This window comes from Gossypium hirsutum, chromosome D07 (genome assembly GCF_007990345.1).
Source record: "Gossypium hirsutum isolate 1008001.06 chromosome D07, Gossypium_hirsutum_v2.1, whole genome shotgun sequence".
Lineage (NCBI taxonomy): Eukaryota > Viridiplantae > Streptophyta > Magnoliopsida > Malvales > Malvaceae > Gossypium > Gossypium hirsutum.
In genome coordinates this window covers 2,809,415-2,833,526 of record NC_053443.1, presented here as the reverse complement: position 1 = coordinate 2,833,526, position 24,112 = coordinate 2,809,415, and the positions used below count along the sequence as shown (strand labels likewise).

Genomic DNA, 24,112 nt, shown 5'->3' with positions numbered 1-24,112 from the left:
ATTTTCTACCCCTTCAATTTTCCATCATTCTAATTAATTTTCTTTCCACTTTACCAAACAAAGCTTAAGGGACCTATGAGTGCCTATAAAAAAATTTTTTGGTTTATGTTCTCAAGTTACGACCCAACGGGTGACAAAAGATGATTACATGGTATTCATTCTGCAGAGCACACTCCTTTGTATTTGACAATGTAAGTTTAAATTTATAGAGGCACACTTAAAAGTGATAAAACCTTAAGAGACCTATGAATATTTTAAAAAAGATAAATTTATATATGTTATGATGCCATGACCGAACAAGTTGAATTGAATCGTGACAAAAAAATATTGCATGAATTAATAAATTAACTTGAGCATCATATTAAAAAAAATGTAAAATTACACGTTATTATTTTTATCCTTTCTATCCCATTTTAATTTATCAAAAATTTAAACATAAACTTTGATTATTTTAATTAATTATTTTTATCAATAACAAATTTTATCACGTTTAGTACCTAATTGAATTAAAAAAAAATTATATACTAAATTGAAATCGAGTTCAAATATCAAAATGTATATAAAAAGCAACTCATGATTTTGCACCACATATGAATGGCTCTACAATTTGACTCTCTATCATTTCCATGTGGGTTGTGAGTTCCATTACATATATTGCCTCTATAAAAAAACCCCTCTCCTCACATGAACTCTCCAACCATTTTATATTCTCTCTTTGTGTGCGCGCGCGTTCCTTAGAGAGATGGCAGCCGCCATGAAAGTTGTATGCATGATGTTTCTTGTTGCCATATTTCATAAACACCATGCCCATGGCGCAATATCAGCAGATACACAAAAACTTATCGATGAAGCCAACATGAATGGACCTTACTTAGGCTTGCTCATTCCAAACCTTTTCGAAATGAACCCTCTTCTTCAACATCCAAACTATACTTCCACCAACTTCACCATTGATATTGCTGGTATATATATATACATATAGTTTTGAATAGGGATAATATATAATTTAGTCCTTGAATTTTTCTATTTTTACCTAGTTGTTCCCTAAATTTTTTCTGGACCTAATTGGTCTCTGAACTTGTATTCTGTTAACCAAGATGGTCCCTCCATACTAGCACCATTAGTTTGTGCTGGCATGACAATTTTAACCAATCTGGTGATGTCATGTGGCGGCCTCTCAGAACGACATGTGACAAACATAATTTATATATTTTTATTTTTATTCTTTTAATTTATGTTTGTCAAGTGGTACACTAAGAGGCTACCATGTAGCACCATCGGATTGGTTAGTAGTGTCACGTTAGTACAACTAACAATGTTAGTGTGGAGGTACCAACTTGGTTAACGAATACAAATTCAAGGACTAATTAAGTAAAAAAATTAGCGGCCAACTAAGTACAAATAGACAAATTTAAGGGCCAAATTATATATTAACCCTTTTGAATAAAACCAATCTTTTTTCTTATTCTTTTCTATATAGTTATATATATTTGTGTTTGTGGGTTTTCCTAGGAAGGAGATTTCGGTTCGGGAAAATTGTTGAGAAAAATGTTATATTAGTCATGACGGGACTGAGCATGGTATAATTACTAATCCATGTTTTTTTATTTAGACTAAATTATATCAGTAGTCACTTAACTATATCTTTTTTTATTATTTAATTATAAAAAATTACAAAGTCATCCTTCAATTATTTGATTTTATTTTTTTAGTCACTAACAGACTAATATAAAAATAAAAATACTCAAAAATTTAAAATAGTTAGATGACAAAAAAAGTTAAACTTTTTTATAATTAAGTTACAGAAAAAATAATCGGATGACTACTAATGTAGTTTAGTAATTATTTATGTCTAACTTGTTATAAAATAGATAAATGCAGGAATAACGAGTCAGCTATTGTTAACTCTATTCAAAATCGAAGGAGTTGTCCATTATGGAATAGCTGGAAATGCCAACCCCTCCTTACACATTGGCTTTGTCACTATTCCTCAATATTGGTCACACTCTGCCCTTTGGAGTTGGCAGGTACACTACCTTCGGACCAATTTGAATTTTAAAAAATCTAAATTAAGCCTAATTGTTTCATATTATAACAATTTTTAAAAAAGATATTGACTAAATTCAAATCTATCGGACTTAGACTCTTTTTGGATTCTATCACATTTTGTTCTTTTAATTTAAAGAAAATCTATTCGAAGAAAATTGGTAACATTATGAATCAGTTGAATTGAATTAAAAAAAAATTGATTGAACTGGTTTTCTTTATTTTCTAATATTTTTATTTTAAATATTTTTAATAAATTATTTAATCAAATTGGATCAATCATTCAAACCAATCAAATTGAAAATCAATAATGTGACTGGTTCAACCACTAGTTCAGTTTTAGAAACCTTAAATTTTAATCTAATTTTTTTAATAATCAATTTTTATTCTCCTCTCTACCGCTACATTTGAATTCGAAGATATATTTCAACATAATTTTAAATATACATAAAAACGTATACACGGTTTAAGATATGTAACATAGTGCAGAGATATGGATATGGACCCTCTGACGAGCTCCCCCTTGAACCAAATGGAGACTATACAAGAAACATCGGCTACATAAAATTTGCAGATTATGCCGAAAACGTGACTGCCTGTAACTTACACGACAACCTATTGAACAATGTTTGGTTCCAACCAGAGGAAGTCTTCCCCGTTGACGGTACTCCCGAGCAACGACAACACGCCTTTTGGATCCCTGTCGATCCTCTTTATTTCAATATTTCTAAATCTCTTGAGGTATGAGCATTGGATACATTGATAAACACAACGCAATCAAAAACACAAATTAAAGTTCATATATGTGTGTGTGAACAGGACATGGAACTAGAGAACTGCGTAAACGCAACGACATGTTTGGACGAGACACCGAGAGTAGTCCAAGTCCACCGAGGAACAAGCGCAGGCATTTACGTAGACAACGCTGCTTATCGAAGCTTCATTTACAAAAAGTTCAACGTAAGCCCGGTCGACATGGAGAGTGCAGCAGTGGCACTGATATGTATGCAACAAAGGGTTCCTTTTATCATCATTAGGGCTCTCTCCGACTTGGCCGGTGGTGGCTCGGCTGAATCGAATGAGATCGATACTTTCATTTCCCTTGCTTCAAACAATTCAGTTAATGTTGTTGTGGAGTTTATCAAGCGCCTTGTCAGTGACCATTAATGTAGTATCCGTATGTGGCCTAAAAATTCTAAAAACTTAAATAAAGAGATGTTCTGAAATGATCTCAAATCATTTTCAGAATTTCCCATTTCCATGCCTTTGATTTTGCTTGTGTAGTTATGCACTTATTTTGGTGAGTTGGGGGGTTTATTGTTATGGTCTCAATGGCACCACTAAAGTAGACAAACTACAGAACGGAAGCCATGACATTAATGGAAGATCATGGTTCGAGATGATGGAAAACTTATTTGCATCATGATTCTAATAATCAATCGATTTAAGATTTAAAATAAACAAAAATATAGTAATACTTAAATAATAAGAATAATAATAATTTTTACTTGGAAATTGCAAGTGAACTTGTTTATCAGATATTTGGATTATTCTGATGACATTATTCAAAGAATTTTATTTAAAATACCACTCGGCCTGAACAAAATTAAATATATATGCATTCTAGATATCAGGATTTTTAAGCTTTCATATGTTGTTTCTATAATTCTTCTTTGACATGGGGCATACAGGAAAATTAATATGTACCTAATTAGGGTGAGCAAAACTCGATCCCATTTGAAAAATCGAAAAAAAATTGAATTCCGAGTTAATCAAATTGAGTTATTCGATTTTTTTGAGTCAACTTGAATAAATAATTTGAGTTTCAAGTTCGAGTCGAGTTGAATTTTACAATTCGAATAACAAGTTGGTATAAATACTCCTTTGGCCCCTGTCAATTTTGAAAATAAGCAATTTGGTCTCTCTCGACAAAAATTACAAAAAAAATTAAAATATTTATAAAAATTCTAAAATTTATATATAGTTTTAAAAAATCTAAAGAATATATAAAGAAGGTTAAACATTTAAAAATTGTCTAAAATAATAATTTTGGGATCTAAATAAGTTAATTAATGATTCAAGTTTATCAGACTAAAGTTTCTCTCTTCTTCTTTTTTTTCTTATTTTGCTTTGAAAAAGTTTTCAAATATATATGGTTTCAAATTTACGTGCTCTGGCATTGAATTAGTTATGGCATGTTTAATTTTTTTAATTTAACTCGAACAATTTCATTCGACTCGATTTGAAAAAAAATTCAAATCAATTTAAAATGATAAAATAGAACTCGTCAACTCGATTAACACAAAATTCTTTTATTCGATTTGATCAAAGGTTGACCATTATATCTAACATAGAAATTATAACTCTAATGTATTTGGGCTAGCACTATATTTTATTGCCCAAGCGGTCATAACTGAAAGGGAATGGGTTTCTACTTTTTAGTATATCGCCAGACTTAAAAAAAGTATATAAAATATAGGTAGGATTCAAGTATTTACTGTTTGAGTTTGATTTTATATATCAAATTTCAATCTATATTAATAAATAATACTAACGTGTAAACATATTAAAAATTTTAAATTGCCTACATATAAAAATTTATTGAATATTAAACTTAAAATAGAATAGCGAATTTAGAATGAATTTAGGTTACCTATTTATAACTATGGTGAACATAAATAAAAACAGAATGGAGTTAATAAAAATAAAAAATATTAATATTATTAATAAACCTGATGGATAAAAGCCTCTAGTTTGTTCACATGTCGATGCCATTGACATTGGTGTTTCAAGGCAAAACAGAGCAAATTTACTTGTTTGAAATTTGCTTTTTTCACATATTTTCTTTTGGTTTCTTCAGCAGACTTGAGCATCCTTGTTATTATTACATAATAACTTTGAACGAATTAAACAAACCCTATGTTGAAACTTCAATATCACTAAAGTGACCAATTATAACATGAAGTTGAGCAACGAATCTATGTGGACTTATCATCGCCATCTAGATACAGTACAAAAGCTTAAACTTCAGCATCTGGTTCCCATGAAAACCAGATCACAATTAGTTACATTGTTTCTCTCTCATCAGATTCTATTCTTTCATGGTATATAATTTGGATTTTCTGTACCAGACAAATTACAAACTTTTATATATGTCGATTACAAGAAATCCCGAACTATTTTTCCGTTGCTTAGCTTATACATTCGTCATTAACAGTCAGATTTAGTGGAAATATGGAAACTTAGATTATTATATTTGTAAGAACTTTAACCACGATCATCCCTTTCATTTCATATGGTCCACGGATTTGTCCATATTCAATGCTGAAATCGCTACAATTATTATTAATGTAGTTGGGGGGTTATGACATGGTGGAGGCGTTGAATATTTATACTATGGGTTTCATTGCCAACGAGATGTTGTAATTTTGTGTCCGCTAATGGGGCTGATTTATTTATGGTTTGAGTGCCCGAATATGCCCACTCATGATTGGGGATTTCTGTTTGGGTCCTGGGAAGGACGCAAGAAAATTTGGCTTCATTAACAAGTTGTGGTCAAGAATCGACATGATTGGCAGCTTAATTTTCAACACATCACTATCCAATTGTCAAACACTAATTTGCAAATTGCTAGGAAACAAAATGAAACTGACAAGATGTGTAATTATATTACAGGGCATCCATCTTGAACGGCTTAAACCTAGGCTATCATGTTTAATTATATTACAGCGAAAAATAGATGTTGCTTCAGCTTGTTCTATGTTAGCTCGGGAAGGAGAGGACCATTGGAAGACATCGGCTGGAGTGGATTTGGTGCCTGTCTTGTCTCGAGCGGGTAAAAATTTTATTTGGCTAATGGCCGATAACCGGCTTAATACAAATGAGATACGTAGAAGGACGAATACTGCAGCTGACGCCGCATGCATGGTTTGTGGAGCGGCGAATAGATCTTATATTGCGTCAGTGTATCTTTGCCAGGGATGTGTGGGCGATTTTAAGGGTGGATTGGGATCATTGCGATTTCTTTGTGTTACCGTTTCGATAGTAGCTTGAGCAGCATTATCGACGGTGACTTCGTGCTGTCTGTTACCATGGGGCACTATATTCACTGTGATCCTCTGGGGCGAAACTCATCGTTGAACTCGATGCTTTGCTGGTTGTTCGGCTGCTGTCTCAGCCAATGAATGATGATCACCCGCTGTATACATATATAAGGGACTGCTCGACGCTGATGGACAGGGAGTGGATTGTGGAGCTGCCACATATCCTCCGGGAATTCAATGGCTTTAATTTATCCACAAGAAAGCATCGGTCCACTGCTTCAGGGTGATGCAGAGGGGCGTGGGATGTCGAGGTTCTCATGTTTCTGTATTTTGTCTTTTGTACAGGAAAAAAGAGTTTAAGCTTTGGTGACCATGATAGCCTAGGATTAAGTCACATTATGGAAGTAGCTTTTTCAATTTATTTTGTACTTAAATTAATTTTTTTTAGGTTTTATATAAAGGTAAAAATAGCTAAAATGAAAGTTTTATATTTAAAGTTCCCACCTTTTCTTTTTTCAAAAAATTCACCAACTTATTGATACGTGAATTAGCTTCAAATTTTTTTTTAAACAAAACCATCGAAATGCTTCCTGATGCTTTGTTCAAAAATTAAAAAGAAAAACATTTGTCAACGAGGATTTCAATATTATTAATAAATGTTAAGGTCTTGAATTTAAAATATTTAGGTTCGAGTTTCATTATGCGTAATTATGCATGTATTAATCTTTGATCTCATCATATACAATTGTGAATACATGATTTTAGTTCAAGTGGAAGTTCTCTCTACATATTTTGACCAAATTTGATTCTTGAAGTCCACATTGTTAATTGAATTTATTTAAATATCACCTTTGATCTAAACAAAAATTAAACTTAGTTTATAAAACAAGAGGACACTTGTGATTATAAAAAAAAAATTACATGATTTATTTATTTATCATATTTACTAAATATGAAATATATATTATATTTTGATTTAAATCATTATTTTTTTATACTTAAAAGTATTTATTTGTTATAATTTTTAGTATTAAAATGAAAAAAAATAAGTATGAAAAAGAAAAAACGAATATACTCCAAAAAATCAAATCATAAATCATATACAATATTTTTAATCATCATACCAACATTAGCAGCTCAAAAAAAAAAAAGAAGTTGCAAGCAACACTGAAAATGTGAATAAACACTGTTTGAAATGGATACTCATTGCAATCATTAAAATTGGACCCTCCAGTCCCCACTAATTAACAAAAATTATTAACCCTTAATTAAAATATAATGGAATTGCTTTTGTTGTGGGGAAACCCTAATTTTGTCTGCCACGAAAAATGAATGAAATAAATACTATATTATAAATGTAGGAATCAGGAGAGACAGGAAGAGACCATAGCAATTACAAGTGTTGATTTCTTAGTGCAATTGAAACAGTAATCCCTCTTATGCCAAACTTGAGACCACCTTAATATATAAACTTAGGGCAAGTGGGTCGTCCATATTTTCTTTAACCAATTTCACCCATTGCGTTTTGTATAATCTTGTTCATGAAGTGCCCACTGCAGCAGCCTTTGCTATTAATCTTGTTGTTTTCAACAATGGGATGATTAATCACTTCTTTTCTTTTATTGATTCACACAACCGCATCATTGAAAAGCTTTGAGCTGAGATTAAGCTGATTCAATATATTAGGGATTGAAAGATTAACTTTCTGACTTGTATGATTTTGTTTAAAAAAATTGCTAATAAGTTGACAAATTTTGAAACAAAATCTTTGGGCTATAATAGATGTTAATATTGTGAAAATAATCAAGCCTATCAATAAAGATCAAGTCATAATTTAGAAGAACACATTCTAAGGATTGGATCGAATCGAATTTTACAAATCAAATCCCTTGAATTAAGGACGTTTGAATTGAGATAAACTTTGAAGACTTATCTCTAACAGCCCACTTTATATTGGTCTTTATTATTATATTGCATTTGTGCTATTTTAGTTGGCGTTAATAAGGGATTGGATTGTAATCGGTCTCTAGTATGTTAGTAAATCTCACATTTTTACATATTTGAAAAACTTGTATAGGTTTTGTCACTAAGCATTTAGAGCACTTACCTACTCATGAAGGAACATTTTTGTGAGAGTACATTTGATACAGTAAAACCAATTTGTTGTTTGGTTTAACAAAACTTAGAAGTGAGAGGTCTAGTCTTTAGATATAAAAGTGTGATAGAATTTAGATCACTCGTTGTATTGGGATTAAAGACAGTGAATTCTTCTTATCAAGCTAAACTTTATAGACATAGGGAATTGAATTGTCTAAACAATTTCTCATCTCCTATATATTTTTATTACGTTTCACGTAGAGCCATTGGAAGTGTCCACTTCTATTGTCACTTTCATTCATATTCTATTTTACTTAACAAACTAACAACTGTTCGAATGTACAAAATTGGTGTCGAGTTGATTTGTAACATTAATTCAACTAATTATTTATATAATATATATTTCATTAACTGTTTATAAATCAAACGCAAAATGTTTAATTTTTTTTTTTGATATTAGTTGGGCTACATATGTGTATATATATGCATGTATATTTGGACCAAAATCAGAAGGATCCAGAAAACAAATTGATTTATGATTTTATGTATAATTAAGCATATGCATGGTCCCAAGTCTTATCTTTACACAGAAGCAATAACTATAATTAAAAATTACATATTGAGCTGACAAAAGTGAAATGCTTGCCATTTCGAGGCAGATTGAAAGTTTTTCAAAAATGTATTAATTTTTCAATCTTTGGTACTGGCCAACACATGGACCCCCAATCACACTTGTAGTCAACCTTACTCGTACTCTCTAATTATTATAAAGTATGCAATATACCCAATTTCCCAAAGGGGTATGGACTATGAATTCATGATACACAAGGCAGAATCATCGAATTTTGGGGTTTTCTAAGAAAATTTGTTCATGGAATAAATCATCGTGGCTTTGGAATTCAAAGGGAAGCTTTAATTTGTTTAATATTCCACTTTGGACGGTGACATATTCCAATTGGTGCTGCAATATCGATATTATTGACGTAAGAATTGCTAGGTCTGAGTTCATAATAAGGTATTAAATGTTTTTAGAAATTTAGTGATTCGTTTCTCATAAAACCCTCAATCATGCGTTCATGATTTCAAATATACAAGATATGTCAATTAAAGTTTATTTTATTAGGAATATTTTAATTTTTATATATTTGAAAAGCTGGCATTAACTTTATTGTTAACGGGTATTAAATCAAATTAAAAAATTTACGAGTCTTGGAAAAATTGAAATAACATGGTTTAATGGTAACTAACGTAGACAAAGCTACAAATAATTTAAACACAATAAAAAACTAATCATTCTTTGAAACTGTTGTTTGGCCTTTTAATTTAATATTTGATGCCTTCGTTAGTCATTGTTAATTAGTCATGTCATTCCATTAACAACAAAGTTAGTGTGCAGGGACTAAATATTAATTTGTCAACATACAAGGACAAAAATATTCCTTTAAATAGTAGAGGGATTAAAATGAATTTTATGATATGGTAAAGAGACTTGTGATAAACTTTAACCATTAGTTATTAGCATCTATACTATATCTAAATTTGTGATTGAGTTGGTATTGATATTGTAGTCTCCAAAGTTTTAAATTTACCATTTCAATCAAAGCCTTATTTTTTATAAGCGAAATTTATAAAACAAAACTATTGAGGCAAATTTTTGAAGTGATTGTCTATGTGCCAATAGAAATGGCCACTATGATCATCACCGTGACAGACAACTTACCATATTTGAAATTGTCAATTTTGAAACACAATCTTTTGATTTTGAATGATGCTAATAGTGTGAGAGCATGCAAGCTCGTCTACAAAGATCAATATATTTGAAGAAAATTATTTTGAAGATTGCATTGGATTGAATCATACAAATCGAACCCCTTAGATTATGGAAGTTGGATCGAGACAGACATTGAAGACTTATCTCCAACCATCCACCTTACTTTGGTCTATATTATTATATCATATTTATGCTAGTTTAGCTACTAAGAAGAGGGGATTGGATTGTAATTGATCTTTTAGTATGTTCGCAAGTCTCAACTATTATATATTGATAGACTTGTATAGATTTTGTAACAGGGTATTGAGAGCACTTATCTATTCATAGTGGAATGTAATTTGTGAAAGCATTTGAAAGAGTAAACAAGTTTTGTTTACCGCCTAAGTTCTTAGGAGTGATCTAGATCTTTAAGTACAAAAGTAAAGTTACTATACTGGGTGTGATAGAATTTGAATCAATTTTTTTTATTGAGATTAAAGATATCACTGAACTAGTTTACACAGACATAGAAAAATCGAACTATATAAACAATCTTGTATATTAATTTCTTTCTTTGTTTTATTACAATGACGACTAAAGTGACTATTGCAATCAACACTATTCTACTTTTACTTAATAATTAATGGTGGTTCATTAGTAGGGTTATATAAATAACATTAAAAATCAATTTAAAACGTGGATACTAAAAAACTTAAAAGGTCCCAATATTATCAACAAAACAAAAATATCATTTATAAAATTATTTACATTTTTTATTATCTTATTAATTATTATAATTTTTTAAATAATTTTATATTATATTTATTGCTTCCATCCATATAATATAAATAGGTGTAGGATAGAATAATTATAAGTCTTTAGCTTTTTATGATTATGTATCTCTCTTTAACAAGTTCAATGTACTGGCCAAAGAAAAAAAAAACGAGTTAGAATGTAAAGTATGTTAAAATATTTTCTCCAAAGCAATCAATTGGAGCCAAAAATATCTCAATCGTTAGAGATTGTGTGAATCAAATTTCGTCACTTGTTGAATCCGTATAGTATTAATTTTTTTCTATTTGACTTTGATTAGAACAAAAATTTTAACCCTTAAATAGATGTAGTTAAAACTCCTCTTGTATAATTTGTTTTTCAACATTAATAAACTTCTCTTCATCTACCCGTGATTTTTTCTCGAAAGAGATTCATGTATGTTCTTTTTTTTTATTGCTTTATGATCATTCTACCGCAATTATCGATGTTTATTATTACACCTCCTAATTGCCTTCTTCCATTTCATGGCATTTGACCTCCAAATTTATGTAAGCTGGTTTTACGAACGTAGCTCTTAGTTTAGCAGCACTAAGTTGTATACCCTAAACACTTACATTAAGTACTCAAATTACAAAGCCCTATTTGTAGTGTTATAATTGACAATAATTTACTCATGGTAAAAGAAGTGTAAAAAAGATATTATCATGAAATTAATCAATGTCCCCTCATTGTATTGAAAATATGTAACTTGGTCATTGTTATTTTATGTTGGTAAATACGGAGAGAGATAGAGGTTGTTGACTGGCAAACCCAAAGCCGCAATCGTAGTCTAGTTTTGACCTATATATCTTGTTGGTATTTGGTTAAAAGGCTACCAAGACTTGTAAAGCTACAATTCATTGGGTTAGCTCGAAATCGTCATGAAAGACGACGATGTCGACACTACGCAATGCATGCTTTTCCCTCTTTCAATATCTTTTCCAATATTCATTTCCTTTCTTCAAATATGTTTGACTCATTACGGAATCTTCAGTCACTGTACATGTATGTGTATATATGCACACTAGCTTTATGACGCTCAAAGTATTGTAGAGATTTTTGTATTAAAAGTTTAATTATATTATATTTTTTTATTAAAAAATGAATAAATTAATCGTTGTATGTTAAATTAAATATCAATATTAATCCTTCTATTAAAGAAATTACTAAATTCAGTCATTCTTCACAAAATTCCATTCGTCTCATTACTTTTTCTATAAATTTAAGTTTAAAGAAATTAATGAGATTACATATTTATATATTGTTAGAACTTTGATTTTTTCTTTGTTCAGTTCAATGTTCAGACAAATGTTTGAACAGAGGTTTGGACAAAACCACTTAAGCATATCAACGCAAGAAGCAAAGTAATGAGAGAAATAAATACAAATTCAAAATGTAACACGGGATATTTGTTAATGCAGTTTGAATTCACCAATTCTCCTCTGTAAACCTTCGCTCGGAGAATGAATTTATTCAACAATTCATCCGGTACAACTATTGGTTTTACGGTAATGTTGAATAAGGAAATTAAATATATTTTCTCATATATTCTTTTAAGTAAAGTTGTAATGATTTTAACAAAATTAGAATTGGGTTGTGAGAAAATTATTTAATTGAGAAATTAATTTAGTTAATTTAATTAGTTTAATTAATTAAATTAATTGAATAAATATTGTTTATTTTGAAAATAGAAAACAAATATTAGGTTAGTTTAAATTATAAAGTGTTGGGTCAAAAGTCCAAGAAGCACGTATAATTAGACCTAATACATGAGAGATCTAAAATCCCCTCCTTAACTAGAGAGGGGCAACAACCCTATTATTGTTAACTACGGTGTGACACCCACCCTTTCTCTAGTTAGACTAGGAGAGTGTTTTCTATTAAATAAATATTATTCCTAAAAGGTTTGTTCATCCAAAAATCTTCTATCTCTCTCTATAAATAGATTGCATCAGTTGACCTAAAAAAAATATTTTTAATGATTGAATTATCATTATTCTGCCAAAAAACAGTGGTAGTTTATTTACTTAGAATAAATTCTATTTTTTAGGAATTACAATCTTTATCGATTTCTATTGAGAGAAATACTTTCCTACTAAAAGTAATAATAGTATTTCTTGTTTTATGTTCGGTTCGTGTTGCTTGAGCCCACACTCAACACAATTTGTGGTACGAGAACAGCGAAGAAAATTGTTTGGTTGAAAGTCAAGATCAACTCGAATCTGTCTCGTACAAAGCATAGTTACTTTTCGGTAAAATTTTTTGTTATAATAAATGTCGATAACGGTAGAACGATCACAAAGCAATAAGAAAAGAAAAATAAGAACACACAGATTTTACGTGGAAACCCTTTCTGGAAAAAATCACGGACAGGAGAAAAAATTCACTAATGTTGAAAAACAAATGATACAAGAGGAGTTTCGACTACATCTATTTAACGGTTGAAAACACATATTCTAATCAAAGTCAAATAGTAGAAAGATAGTTCTATATGGACTCAACTTGTGCAGTATGGTCCGTACTGCGGGGGCTCTGCCTCACACTCCCAGTCGCAACCCCAGTCCAATTTTGTCAAAAAGCCAATAAGAGGAGGTGAATGATAAGGAAGAGTTTGATTTTGATGTTACTATTTATATTTTTGTTACCACTTTAAAAGTCTTATTCCCTTGATATCTTTGTTTTATGCATGGTGAAAGGAGGAGCTAAGTTGATTATTTGCTAATAAGTTGTGTCAAAAAAGCCAAAGCGAATGATTGTTAGGACCTTATTTTTTTATTGTATTTATTTTTTCAACAAGTTATGGATTCGGGCCACACAATCTCTAACAGTTTTTATTGCTATAAATGTCATAAACTAGCTTGATTTTGAAAATTTTAAACTTCTACTATAATTGTAAATCGTATTCTTAACCAGATTTTTCCAACATGAACATGAGGAAAAACTTCATACACAGTACAAATAAGGTCCCAACTGTAACATCCCTTACTCGAGACCATTTTCGGAGTCAAGCATGAGGCGTTATCTAACTTAACTTACTAGTTCGAAGCATAAAAATTTGCTTTTAGAATTAATTTCACTATTCACAACAAAACTGTCCACTTGTGCGACTGTCACTAATTTAATTATAACTCGAGTTAAAAAACTCAAAATTTAAATCCGTAAATTTTCCCTGAAACTAGACTCATATATATTCTTACCATAAAATTTTTAGAATTTTTGGTTTAGCCAATTAGTACAGTTTATTCATTGACGTCTCCCATGTTTCCCTGTCTGACGGTTCTGACCACCACTCACTAAAAATCAATTATCTCAATATACAGATTTCATATGATGTTTCCTCTTGTTTCTATAGAAAATAGACTAACTAAGGAATATATACATATAAATTATGACTCATAATTATTTCTGTATAATTTTTAATGAATTTCTAAAGTCAGAATAGAGGACTTCAAAAATAATTCTGACCCTATTTCACTAAAATTCAAATATCTCAAAATATAAAATTCCTTTGCCTACACCATTTCTTTCATGTAAAAATAGGCTTAATAAGCTTTAATTTTATATATCATTCACTCTCTAACTCCATTTCTAATATTTTTTGATTTTTCAAATTCACATCACTACTGCTGTCCCAAAAACTGTTTCTTTGCAAAACTTTTACTTTTTATATTTTCTTTGTTTTCATTACCATTTAAGCATACATAACACCAAAACATATTCTTTACTAACCATTTCAATAGCTAATCTTTAGCCATATCATATGAACATACTCAAAATGAATAAGTCTCTATACATGCCATAACTTTAAACGTTTTGAAATCACATAATACCGAAATGTCTGTTGATAGTGTGATACAAGGCTCTGACAATCCCCAATTCGAGCAAGCTCAAAACACTATAAAACAAAGGAAAGGAAGAAAGATGTAAGCTACTAATAGCTTAGTAAGTTACATGTAAACAATAAGTACTCATTTAATAATTAACATTTTTAACATATAACTAATCAATACATTTCTTAGCAATTTCAATCACTTACACATGCACAATCTTACCAATTCACTTGCACATACATTTACAAACTTAACCTTTATCACATATGCTCATTCTTTCAAATGTACCTGCATACACACTTCATTTCATGTTCACTTTAACTTATTATTAATCCCGTTGAACACTCGGAATATACACGGATACGTAGAGAATTAGCACATAAGTGTCACACTGATATGTAGCCAAAGCTACCACTGAAATGTAGTCGTAGCTACCACTGAAATGTAGCCGAAGCTACCGCTGAAATGTAGTCAAAGCTACCACTGATCAATAACACTAGAAATGTCCACGGGCCTGCTCACACAAGCTGTCAGGTGTCCGTAACACATGCTAGATCACCCAGCACCCAGGACTCACTGTAACACTATAACACTGGTCTCTAGTGACATGTCACTTGTATCCACTTCTATTCCAAAGTTCAACCGGGAATTTATACTTAATACTTTATTTTAAACACTTTATCACTTGAATAATTCATGAATAATTTTCCTTCCGCATTCAATACTAATTCACATATCAAATATAATTCATAATTTATAAAAATATAACTATTATTTACACGTAACTTACCTCAGATGCAAAACGACTATTTTCGTAAATTAGTCGATAACCTTCTCTTTTCCCCGATCACTTCCACTATTTCTTCTTTCTTGATCTATATTAACACAATTTAATATATTTTATCAACATTCCATTCAAATACAATTCATACACAATATTTTGGCAAATTTACATTTTTTTCCATAACTTTTCAAAAATTACACTTTTGTCTCAAAGCTCGTAAAAATAAAATTCACTAAATTCTTAAATTTCAAACCTCACTAAATCATATTTCATGCTCATAACAACCCTCAAGTTCACAAAATCACAACTTTATGCACACTTTACTATCTTTCACAATTTAGTCATTTTTCAACGTTTTTATCGAAATTTATCTAGTAAAACTCGTAATTAACACTTCAAACATTCATTATCTAACATCACTCATCAAATTACAACTATATCATGAATGGGTCAATTTTTAAACTTTAATTCCATTTAAAATAAATGGTAGAAACATGAAATTCAAGCTTCAATAAGCATAAAAATACGAAAATAATTAAAAACGGGGCAAGAAATCACTTACAATTGAGCTTAGAAAAATCAAGAACCCTAGCTATGGTAACATGAAATTTTTGGCAGCAAGCTCCAATTTTGAAGAAGATGAACACTTATTTTCATCTTATTTTGTCTTTTATTAATTTTGACAAAAATGCCCTTGACTCATTTACTTAGATATTTTTCTAGAATTACCCTTATGTGTCCATAACACTAATTTATGGTCTATTTGCCACATAAACACTTCCAATTTCATGCAATAATTCAATTAAGTCATTTAATCACTAATTAGACACACTTTGCATTTTTTCTCAATTTAGTCCTAAAAATTCAATTAGGCACTAAATCATTAAAATTTCCTATCCATATTTTCACACAATATTTCAATCAATCGGTAATTAATAAAAATTTATAAAATTAAACTATTTCACTTTGGATTTGTGGTTACGAAATCACTGTTCCGGTTAGGCCCTATTTCGGGCTACCACACCAACAATCCTTCGCTTTGGCTTTTTTGACACAACTTATCAGCAAATAATCAATTTAGCTCCCCCTTTCACCATGAATAAAACAAATATATCAAAGGAATAAGACTTTAAAGTGGAAACAAAAATATAAATAGTAACAACAAAACCAAACTCATCATTATCATTCACCTCCACCTGTTGGCATTTTGCCAAAACTTACTGTAAATGATAACACTCACAACACATGAATGAAGTACAAACAAAGGGAACTAAATTAGAACTCCTCTTGACAAGATGCATCATGCTAAAAACTCCCTCTAAGAGGTAAAACCAAGCTCGAACATATATTCCCCTATTAACATGTTTGTTCATCACATTTTCACCCAAGCATTAATTGACTTTATTATTGCAAACCAAACACAGGATCACCTTTAAACAACTCTTAAGCCGACTCTGATACTAATTGTTAGAACCTCGATTGGCTTTTTGTTTAGTTAAATGTTCAAACAGAGGTTTGGACAGAACTGATTAAGTACATCAACGTAAAAAGCAAAGCAAGGAGAGAAATAAACACAAATCCAAAATGTGAGTCATAAAGATAAGTAAAAAGATAATCAACACACGATATTTGTTAATGCAGCTTAGATGCACCAATCCTATTATGTTGAGCCTCACTCAGAGAATGATTTTATTCATCAATTCATCTAGTACAACTATTGGCTAAAGCCTAATCTACCCTCTCCCAATGGATAATTTCAGCCCCAAAGTCGAACCCAAATTGTTACAAATCACGCTCTCCAAATACCTCACATTACATGTGATATCTCTCTATAAAAATTCCTAAACAATGAGTGCCCAAATGCACTCCCAAACGACTCAATGAGGAAGTAGCTCAATAGCATATTTATAGGCTAATACAAGAGTCCCTTTAGCATAGCTTTGATAGACTTTGAACTCTCATTTAAGACCTGCATATATCACTTGAATTATCTTGAATATTTATCTCAAAAACTCTTTCATAAGCAAGCTCCCCAACAGATATAAATTCTTTAAAAAGAATAAGGATAAGGATAATGCTTGAGATGAGATGGTAGATCCTTCTTCCTCCTACTCTTCCCAATTTCAATCAACAACATTTAAAATATAATAAAACATGGCTTATGGATCATTTGCTGATGGTGTACCATACTATGAAGATCAAAGTAAAAAAAATGCCAACTTTTAACTACACTTAGCTGTCTTGAAGGCATATCTAGATTATTGCCCAAATGTTTGTACATACAGTTGTTCAAACAAGGGATAAAACATGGTGACAAAACATACAGTTCAATGAGCTATTTGAACATAAGGAGAAACTTCATATAAGGTCCCAACAATCTCTCACTTTGGCTTTTTTGAAAAAAAAAACTAATCAACAAACAATTAATGTAGCTCCCTCTTTCACCATGTATAAAACAAAGATCTCAAAGAAATATGACTTAAAGTGGCAACAAAAATAGATATATCAACGACAAAACCAAATTCCTCTTTATCATCCATCTCCTCATTTGGCTTTTTGATAAAACTTGCAACAAATGGCAACACTCACAACACATATAATTGAAGTGCAAATAAAGGGAACTAACTTAGAATCCCCTCTGACAAGGTGCATCATGCTAAAGACTCCCTCCAAGAGGTAAAACCAAGCTCAAACATATACTCCCCCTATCAACATGTTTGCTCATCACATTTTTACCCAAGCATCAATCGGCTTCATTATTTCAAACCAAAGACAAGATCACCTTCAAACAACTCTTAAAGCCCACTTTGATACCAATTCTTAGAATCTCGGTTTACTCTTTGTTCAGTTCGAAGTTCAAACAAAGGTTTGGACAGAACCATTTAAGCACATCAATGCAAGAAGCAAAACAATGAGAGAAATAAACACAAATCCAAAACATGAGTCATAGAGATAAGTAAAGAAAGAATCAACACATGATATTTGTTAATACAGTTAGAATGCACCAATCCTACCATGTAGACCTAAAGGTGCTCATGGGTCGGGCGGTCCGGCCCGGCCCGATGGCTCACCCGAAATATGGGTTTGGGCAAAAAAAAGGCCCGTTTAGAAAACGGGCCGGGCCTCGAGCACCACTTGTTTTGGCCCGGGCCCGGCTCGAATATAATAAATATTTATTTTTTATTTTTTATTTTTAAAATACTTTTTTATTTTTTATTTTTAAAATAACTTTTTGGTGTTTATTAAAAAAATGGGTCGAGCCGGGCTGGGCTCGGGCTTAGGAATTTTTTCTCAGGCCGGGCCTGGACAAAATTTCAGGCCCATATTTCAGGTCAGGCCCAGGCCTAGAACGCCGGCCGAAATTTTTTCTGGGCCCAGCCCATGAGCACCTCTATGTAGAGCCTCATTGAGAGAATAATTTTATTTAACAATTCATCCAATACAACTATTGGTTAAAGCCAAATCTACGCTCTCCCAATAGACAATTACAACCCAAAAGTTGAACTCAAATTAATACATATCACTCCCCCCAAATACCTCACATTACATACAATAGATCTCCATAAAAACCTCTAAATAAGGAGTGTCTAAATACACCCCAAATAGTTCAATGAGGAAATTGATCAACAACCTATTTATAGGCTACTACAAGAGTTTCTTTAGTAGAGTTTTGGTAGTCTTTAAACTCTCATTTAAAAGTTGAATATATCAATTAAATTATCTTGAATATTTATCTCAAAAAGCCCTTCATAAATAAACTCCCCAACAATTAGAAATTCTCTGAAAAGGATAAGGTTAAGGATAATGCATGCAATGAGATTGTCGATCATTGCTCCTACTCTTCCCAATTTCGACCAACAGCAATCAAGATGTAACAAAACATGGCTTAAGGATCATTTTCTGATAATGTAACATACCATGAAGATCAAGGTAAAAAATGTCAACTTCATACAATATTTAATTGCCTTGAAGGTATGTCTAAACTGCTGTACAAAGATTTATCCAAATAGTTGTTCAAATAAGGGATAAAACATGATGACTGATCATGCAAAGAGCTATTTGAACACGAGGAGAAACCTCAAATACAGAACAACTAAGTTCCCAACAAATAAAATAACTTCGTTAATTTTAAAACATTTAAAGGAGTATTTATGCTAATTATTTTTTATAGTTAAATTCGAAATTGAGAATATTAGAACCTATTAGATTTTAATTCGACTAAATAATAGTATAGATTGGGTTTTAATTGGACTTTGGTAAATAACCCTAACTTTGTTATTATGGTATGATCATTTGAGACATAAAATTACCTAAAACCAATGCCAACCCTCCACATTTTCATATATTCCAGTGATCAGATTGCACATATTTAATAATATGAGATTCCAAAAACTGCAGATCCCTAATGAAGCAGCACAACCAAAAGCTTGGCAACATTAGCATCACCAAAACCAAAAATATTATTCTTTCTTGCTGGGCCATCAAGCACAAACAAAATGACAATATTTATGTGATGGCTACCTTTTATTTTCTTCCAAGAAAATGAAAACCCCCATGTGCTGCACACTCATAAGCTGCACTCTCCTTAAAACATCCCAACTATATTCAAATACACTACATAGTACATACCTAGATGAAGCCTCTAAAATATATATTAATTTACCATGTAATTTTTATAGAATTTATATCTCATATAAATATAAAGAGATTAAACCCTGTGTCTTGTAGTGCAAAGGAATTCCACCAATCAAGATTCCAAACATGTTGTCCCTTACCTTCTTAACTTTTTCTTTCCCCAAGCATTTCTATAAATAGCATATGGCATTTTAGCTCTTAATTAACAATCCTAGCTGTTGTCCTTAATAGTTTCTTTTTTTGTTTCTTCAGCTGCATATACCTGACCCTATTCTTTATCTCCCTCTCAGATGGACTCCCTATCACTTTCAGGTATTTGCAGGCACCAGTTTTTACCCATAACCATGTTGGATTTCAATCAATCCAATCATAGAATAGAGAAGGCTGGTTTTGTTAGGAAACCGGAGACGGGAGGGTTAACAATCACTCAAGTGGCGAGTCCGTTGCGTCGGCCGGTGATTGTTCCATCGTTAGATAACGAAACCGTAGACCGTCGTGATCGGAACCACGTTGCATGGACGAGTGTGAGACAAGAACGATGGGAAGGGGAGCTAGTTGTGCAAGGAGAAATACCTTTATGGCTGGTACGTATACTTAAGAAAATCATGAATTTCTTTAGAATGGAATTTAATTTTTTATTTATTTTTCAGATATAAAAATATAAGTCTAACAGTTAATATCTTTAAAATTTTTATGTTAAATTTAAGTTTATAATATCATTTTTTTATCACATGGCTATTGTATGGGTATTTTTTATTTAAAAATATCACAGTAATGAATTTAATAAAAAATTAATATTATGCATGTTTATTTTACTGTTTATATCCAGGGTTTATGATTGTGTCTTCCAACAATTTAATTTAAATTATAAAATATAAAAAATATAGGTACTAAATTTCTATAAATAAAAAAATTCTAAATATAAAACAAAAAATAAAATACAAGGACACATTTTAACTTTTTTTTTTTTGGATAAAAACATGTTTATTCACATCATGTTTACTTCTGCGGGTCCTTCTTTCCTTGAAAATGTCGAAGAAAATATTTAAATTTTGCTTCCAAATAGCTTAAAACACAAAGAATACATCAAACTTTGTATATTTCATCATAATTAAAAAGAAAAAAAAGGTCCTAAGGGTCCCTTAGGCTGCCACTGAAAAGCAGAGCTACTTTTTTTATTTGCTTCTTTCAATAAAATTCTATTTCTTCCCAACACCTACGTTGGTCCACCGTCCACTTAAAAAAAAAACAATCAGATTATACGTGGAATCCATAATTCATCGTATTTTACATCACCTATGTATATAAACTATATAGTCTATATGGCATAAAATCTTGACGACTTGATAATATTTTTATGAAAGGGTTTATATACCAGATTTATATTAACATAAAAATGTTTATCTTATATGGTGATTAAATCATTAATTAATTTACCGTAATGACATGCAGAAAGGGACGTACTTACGAAATGGCCCAGGTCTATGGCATATAGAAGATTACAACTTCCGTCACCTCTTTGACGGTTATGCAACACTAGTCAAGCTCCAATTCGAGAACGGCATATTAATCGCCGGTCACCGACAAATCGAATCCGAGGCCTATAAGGCTGCAAGGAAAAACAAAAAGGTTTGCTTCAGAGAATTCTCAGAAGTACCTAAATATGAAAACTTCATGGCTTATGTTGGGGACATCGCAAAGCTTTTCTCCGGTGCTTCATTAACCGATAACGCCAACACCGGCGTCGTCAAGCTTGGAGACGGCCGAGTAGTTTGCCTGACGGAAACTCAAAAAGGGTCCTTAGTTATCGACCCTAACAGCTTGGAAACATTGGGGAGGTTGGAATATAGTGATAGTTTAGGGGGATTGATACACTCGGCTCATCCCATAGTGACTGATGCCGAGTTCTTGACCTTGTTGCCTGATTTGGTGAACCCTGGTTACTTGGTGGTGAGAATGGAACCAGGGACAAATGAAAGGAAAGTGATTGGGAGGGTTAACTGTAGGAACGGACCAGCTCCCGGTTGGGTTCATTCATTTCCAGTGACTGAACATTATGTTGTGGTGCCTGAAATGCCATTAAGGTACTGCGCTCAAAATTTACTCAGAGCTGAACCTACTCCATTGTATAAATTCGAGTGGCGTCCTGAATCTAAAGCCTTCCTTCATGTTATGTGTAAAGCTAGTGGAAAAATCGTAAGTGATTCATTTTCTTTTTCATTGTGTTATGTTACTTATATGCTGAACTGAAAGGGTTTAAAATGTGGGGAAATCTTTTTGAAGGTGGCGAGTGTGGAAGTGCCATTATTTGTTACATTTCATTTCATCAATGCGTATGAAGAGGAAGATGAAGACGGTCGGGGGACTGCTATAATCGCCGATTGTTGTGAACATAACGCTGACGCCACCATTCTTGATCAGCTTAGGCTTCAAAATCTTCGCTCTTTCAATGGCAAGGACGACTTATTACCGGATGCAAGGTAATTTTCATCTTGAATGGTTTTATTTATATACATATGGTTGATGTCTCCCGGCTCTGTCGAGAGCTCTATGGGTTCATAGGCCAAGGGTACATCATAAAAGTTAAGTATCTTCTCCGATCAAAGTTTTATCTTTTAGCAGCACTGCTGAAAGCCCTGTCAAGTTCATAAGGTAGAGTGCCAAAACAAGAGAAATAGAGAAAAGAGTTTGTGCATGATTAGACCCGACCCTATACTTTTTTTTTTTGTTGAGGATTAAAACTCTCAGCAAGTTCAATATTGTTCTCAATCAAGGTTTTATCTTTCAACTCTAAAAAAAAACACGTTTTGGCTCATAGAGTGCCTTGGAATTCCATAACAAGTGAAACCATGAAAACTGAAGATTTTTGTGCACAGTTATACTTAACCCTTAACCTATGATCTAAGTAGTAGCATTCTCACTTATAAATGACTTGTATGTCATAGATCATAGAGTCGAACTTTCGACAATAAGAGGGGTCATACGTATATATAGCTGAGGTCAAAAGGTGTAGGCCAGCATAAAGTCACATCCTTGGGCTATTTATATGCTTAGATTTAGTGATCTTGATTTTATATAGCATAAAGGGACTTCCTAATTATGAGTTCAGAGATTAATACAGTATGATAGAAATTAATGACGTTGTTAATTGATTAGCAGGGTGGGAAGATTCACAATTCCGTTGGATGGGAGTCCCTATGGGAAGTTGGAGTCAGCTTTGGAGCCTGATGAACATGGCAGAGGCATGGATATGTGTAGCATCAACCCTACAAAGTTGGGTAAAAAATACAGATATGCTTATGCTTGTGGAGCCCAACGCCCATGTCATTTCCCCAATACCCTCACCAAGGTAAATTTTCAATTCTGATGATGATTGTGGCGGTGGTGATGATGATGTGCTGAAGTTCATTTGTGTATGATATGGCAGCTTGATTTAGTAAAGAAGAAGGCAAAGAATTGGCATGAAGCAGGAGCTGTGCCGTCTGAACCATTCTTCGTGGCTCGGCCAGGGGCAACCGAGGAAGATGATGGTGAGCTATTGATTGTATTCTTTCAAATGGATTTTCAGCAAAACTATTGATAATCTAATATGATTGAATTAATCTTCCTATCCCTTTTGGTTTTTTCATAAAATGTTGCAGGTGTTGTGATCTCCTTGATTAGTGAGAAAAATGGAAATGGGTATGCTTTATTGTTAGATGGATCAACATTTGAAGAAATTGCAAGAGCAAAGCTCCCTTATGGTTTACCATATGGACTACATGGATGTTGGGTACCCAAAGAATAAAAATCACTACTTCACCTTCCTCACAACCAGAATCTTCTCATGGTTCATATATAAATCATGACCAAATGCTGGTGATAGCCTTGCCATATGATAATACATATGCATTTGACAAATTAATATGAAGAAATAGAAAGAAAAGAAAAGGCACTAAGAACAAAAGAGACTATATAATCAGCCATGAGAGAAGTTTTGAACTTCACAACCGAGATTATCGACTGATACATACGTTTTTCCCCACTTGTGAAGTTAAAAAAACTCCATTACCAAAGTATGAAATAGAAACTCTAAGAAAAAAATAGAACGTATAGTTAGTTTGTGCTGTGTAGG

The 24,112-nt window shown here is 32.0% G+C and overlaps 2 protein-coding genes across 3 annotated transcripts; both read left to right on the top strand.

The window, feature by feature from the left end:
- The first annotated feature begins 593 nt into the window (after positions 1-593).
- LOC107953843 (bark storage protein A) lies at positions 594-3,301 on the top strand. Of its 2 annotated transcripts, XM_016889272.2 has the most exons (5): positions 594-962; positions 1,513-1,580; positions 1,872-2,027; positions 2,536-2,787; positions 2,866-3,301. In XM_016889272.2, exons 1-5 carry the CDS (start codon positions 743-745, stop codon positions 3,211-3,213), a joined length of 1,044 nt encoding a protein of 347 aa, XP_016744761.1. In that variant the 5' UTR covers positions 594-742; the 3' UTR covers positions 3,214-3,301. The 2 variants fall into 2 exon arrangements, with proteins under 2 accessions (XP_016744761.1, XP_016744763.1); XM_016889274.2 differs by lacking the exon at positions 1,872-2,027.
- A 16,920-nt stretch (positions 3,302-20,221) lies between these two features.
- On the top strand, positions 20,222-24,056 carry LOC107953845 (carotenoid cleavage dioxygenase 8 homolog B, chloroplastic). The gene is made up of 6 exons (XM_016889276.2): positions 20,222-20,582; positions 21,451-22,194; positions 22,282-22,478; positions 23,158-23,347; positions 23,426-23,528; positions 23,640-24,056. The coding sequence occupies exons 1-6, from the start codon at positions 20,289-20,291 to the stop codon at positions 23,783-23,785; spliced, it is 1,674 nt and encodes a 557-aa protein (XP_016744765.1). The 5' UTR covers positions 20,222-20,288; the 3' UTR covers positions 23,786-24,056.
- Positions 24,057-24,112: the final 56 nt, after the last annotated feature.

Bases quoted from the DNA above. Each gene is read 5' to 3' on its own strand.
- LOC107953843 (XM_016889272.2), top strand. From the start codon at position 743: ATGGCAGCCGCCATGAAAGTTGTATGCATGATGTTTCTTGTTGCCATA. The intron at 963-1,512 runs GTATATATATAT...GGGTTTTCCTAG, and splicing joins CTTCACCATTGATATTGCTG to GAAGGAGATTTCGGTTCGGG. The intron at 1,581-1,871 runs GTATAATTACTA...GTTATAAAATAG, and splicing joins TCATGACGGGACTGAGCATG to ATAAATGCAGGAATAACGAG.
- LOC107953845 (XM_016889276.2), top strand. From the start codon at position 20,289: ATGGACTCCCTATCACTTTCAGGTATTTGCAGGCACCAGTTTTTACCC. The intron at 22,195-22,281 runs GTAAGTGATTCA...ATCTTTTTGAAG, and splicing joins GTAAAGCTAGTGGAAAAATC to GTGGCGAGTGTGGAAGTGCC. The intron at 22,479-23,157 runs GTAATTTTCATC...ATTGATTAGCAG, and splicing joins GACTTATTACCGGATGCAAG to GGTGGGAAGATTCACAATTC.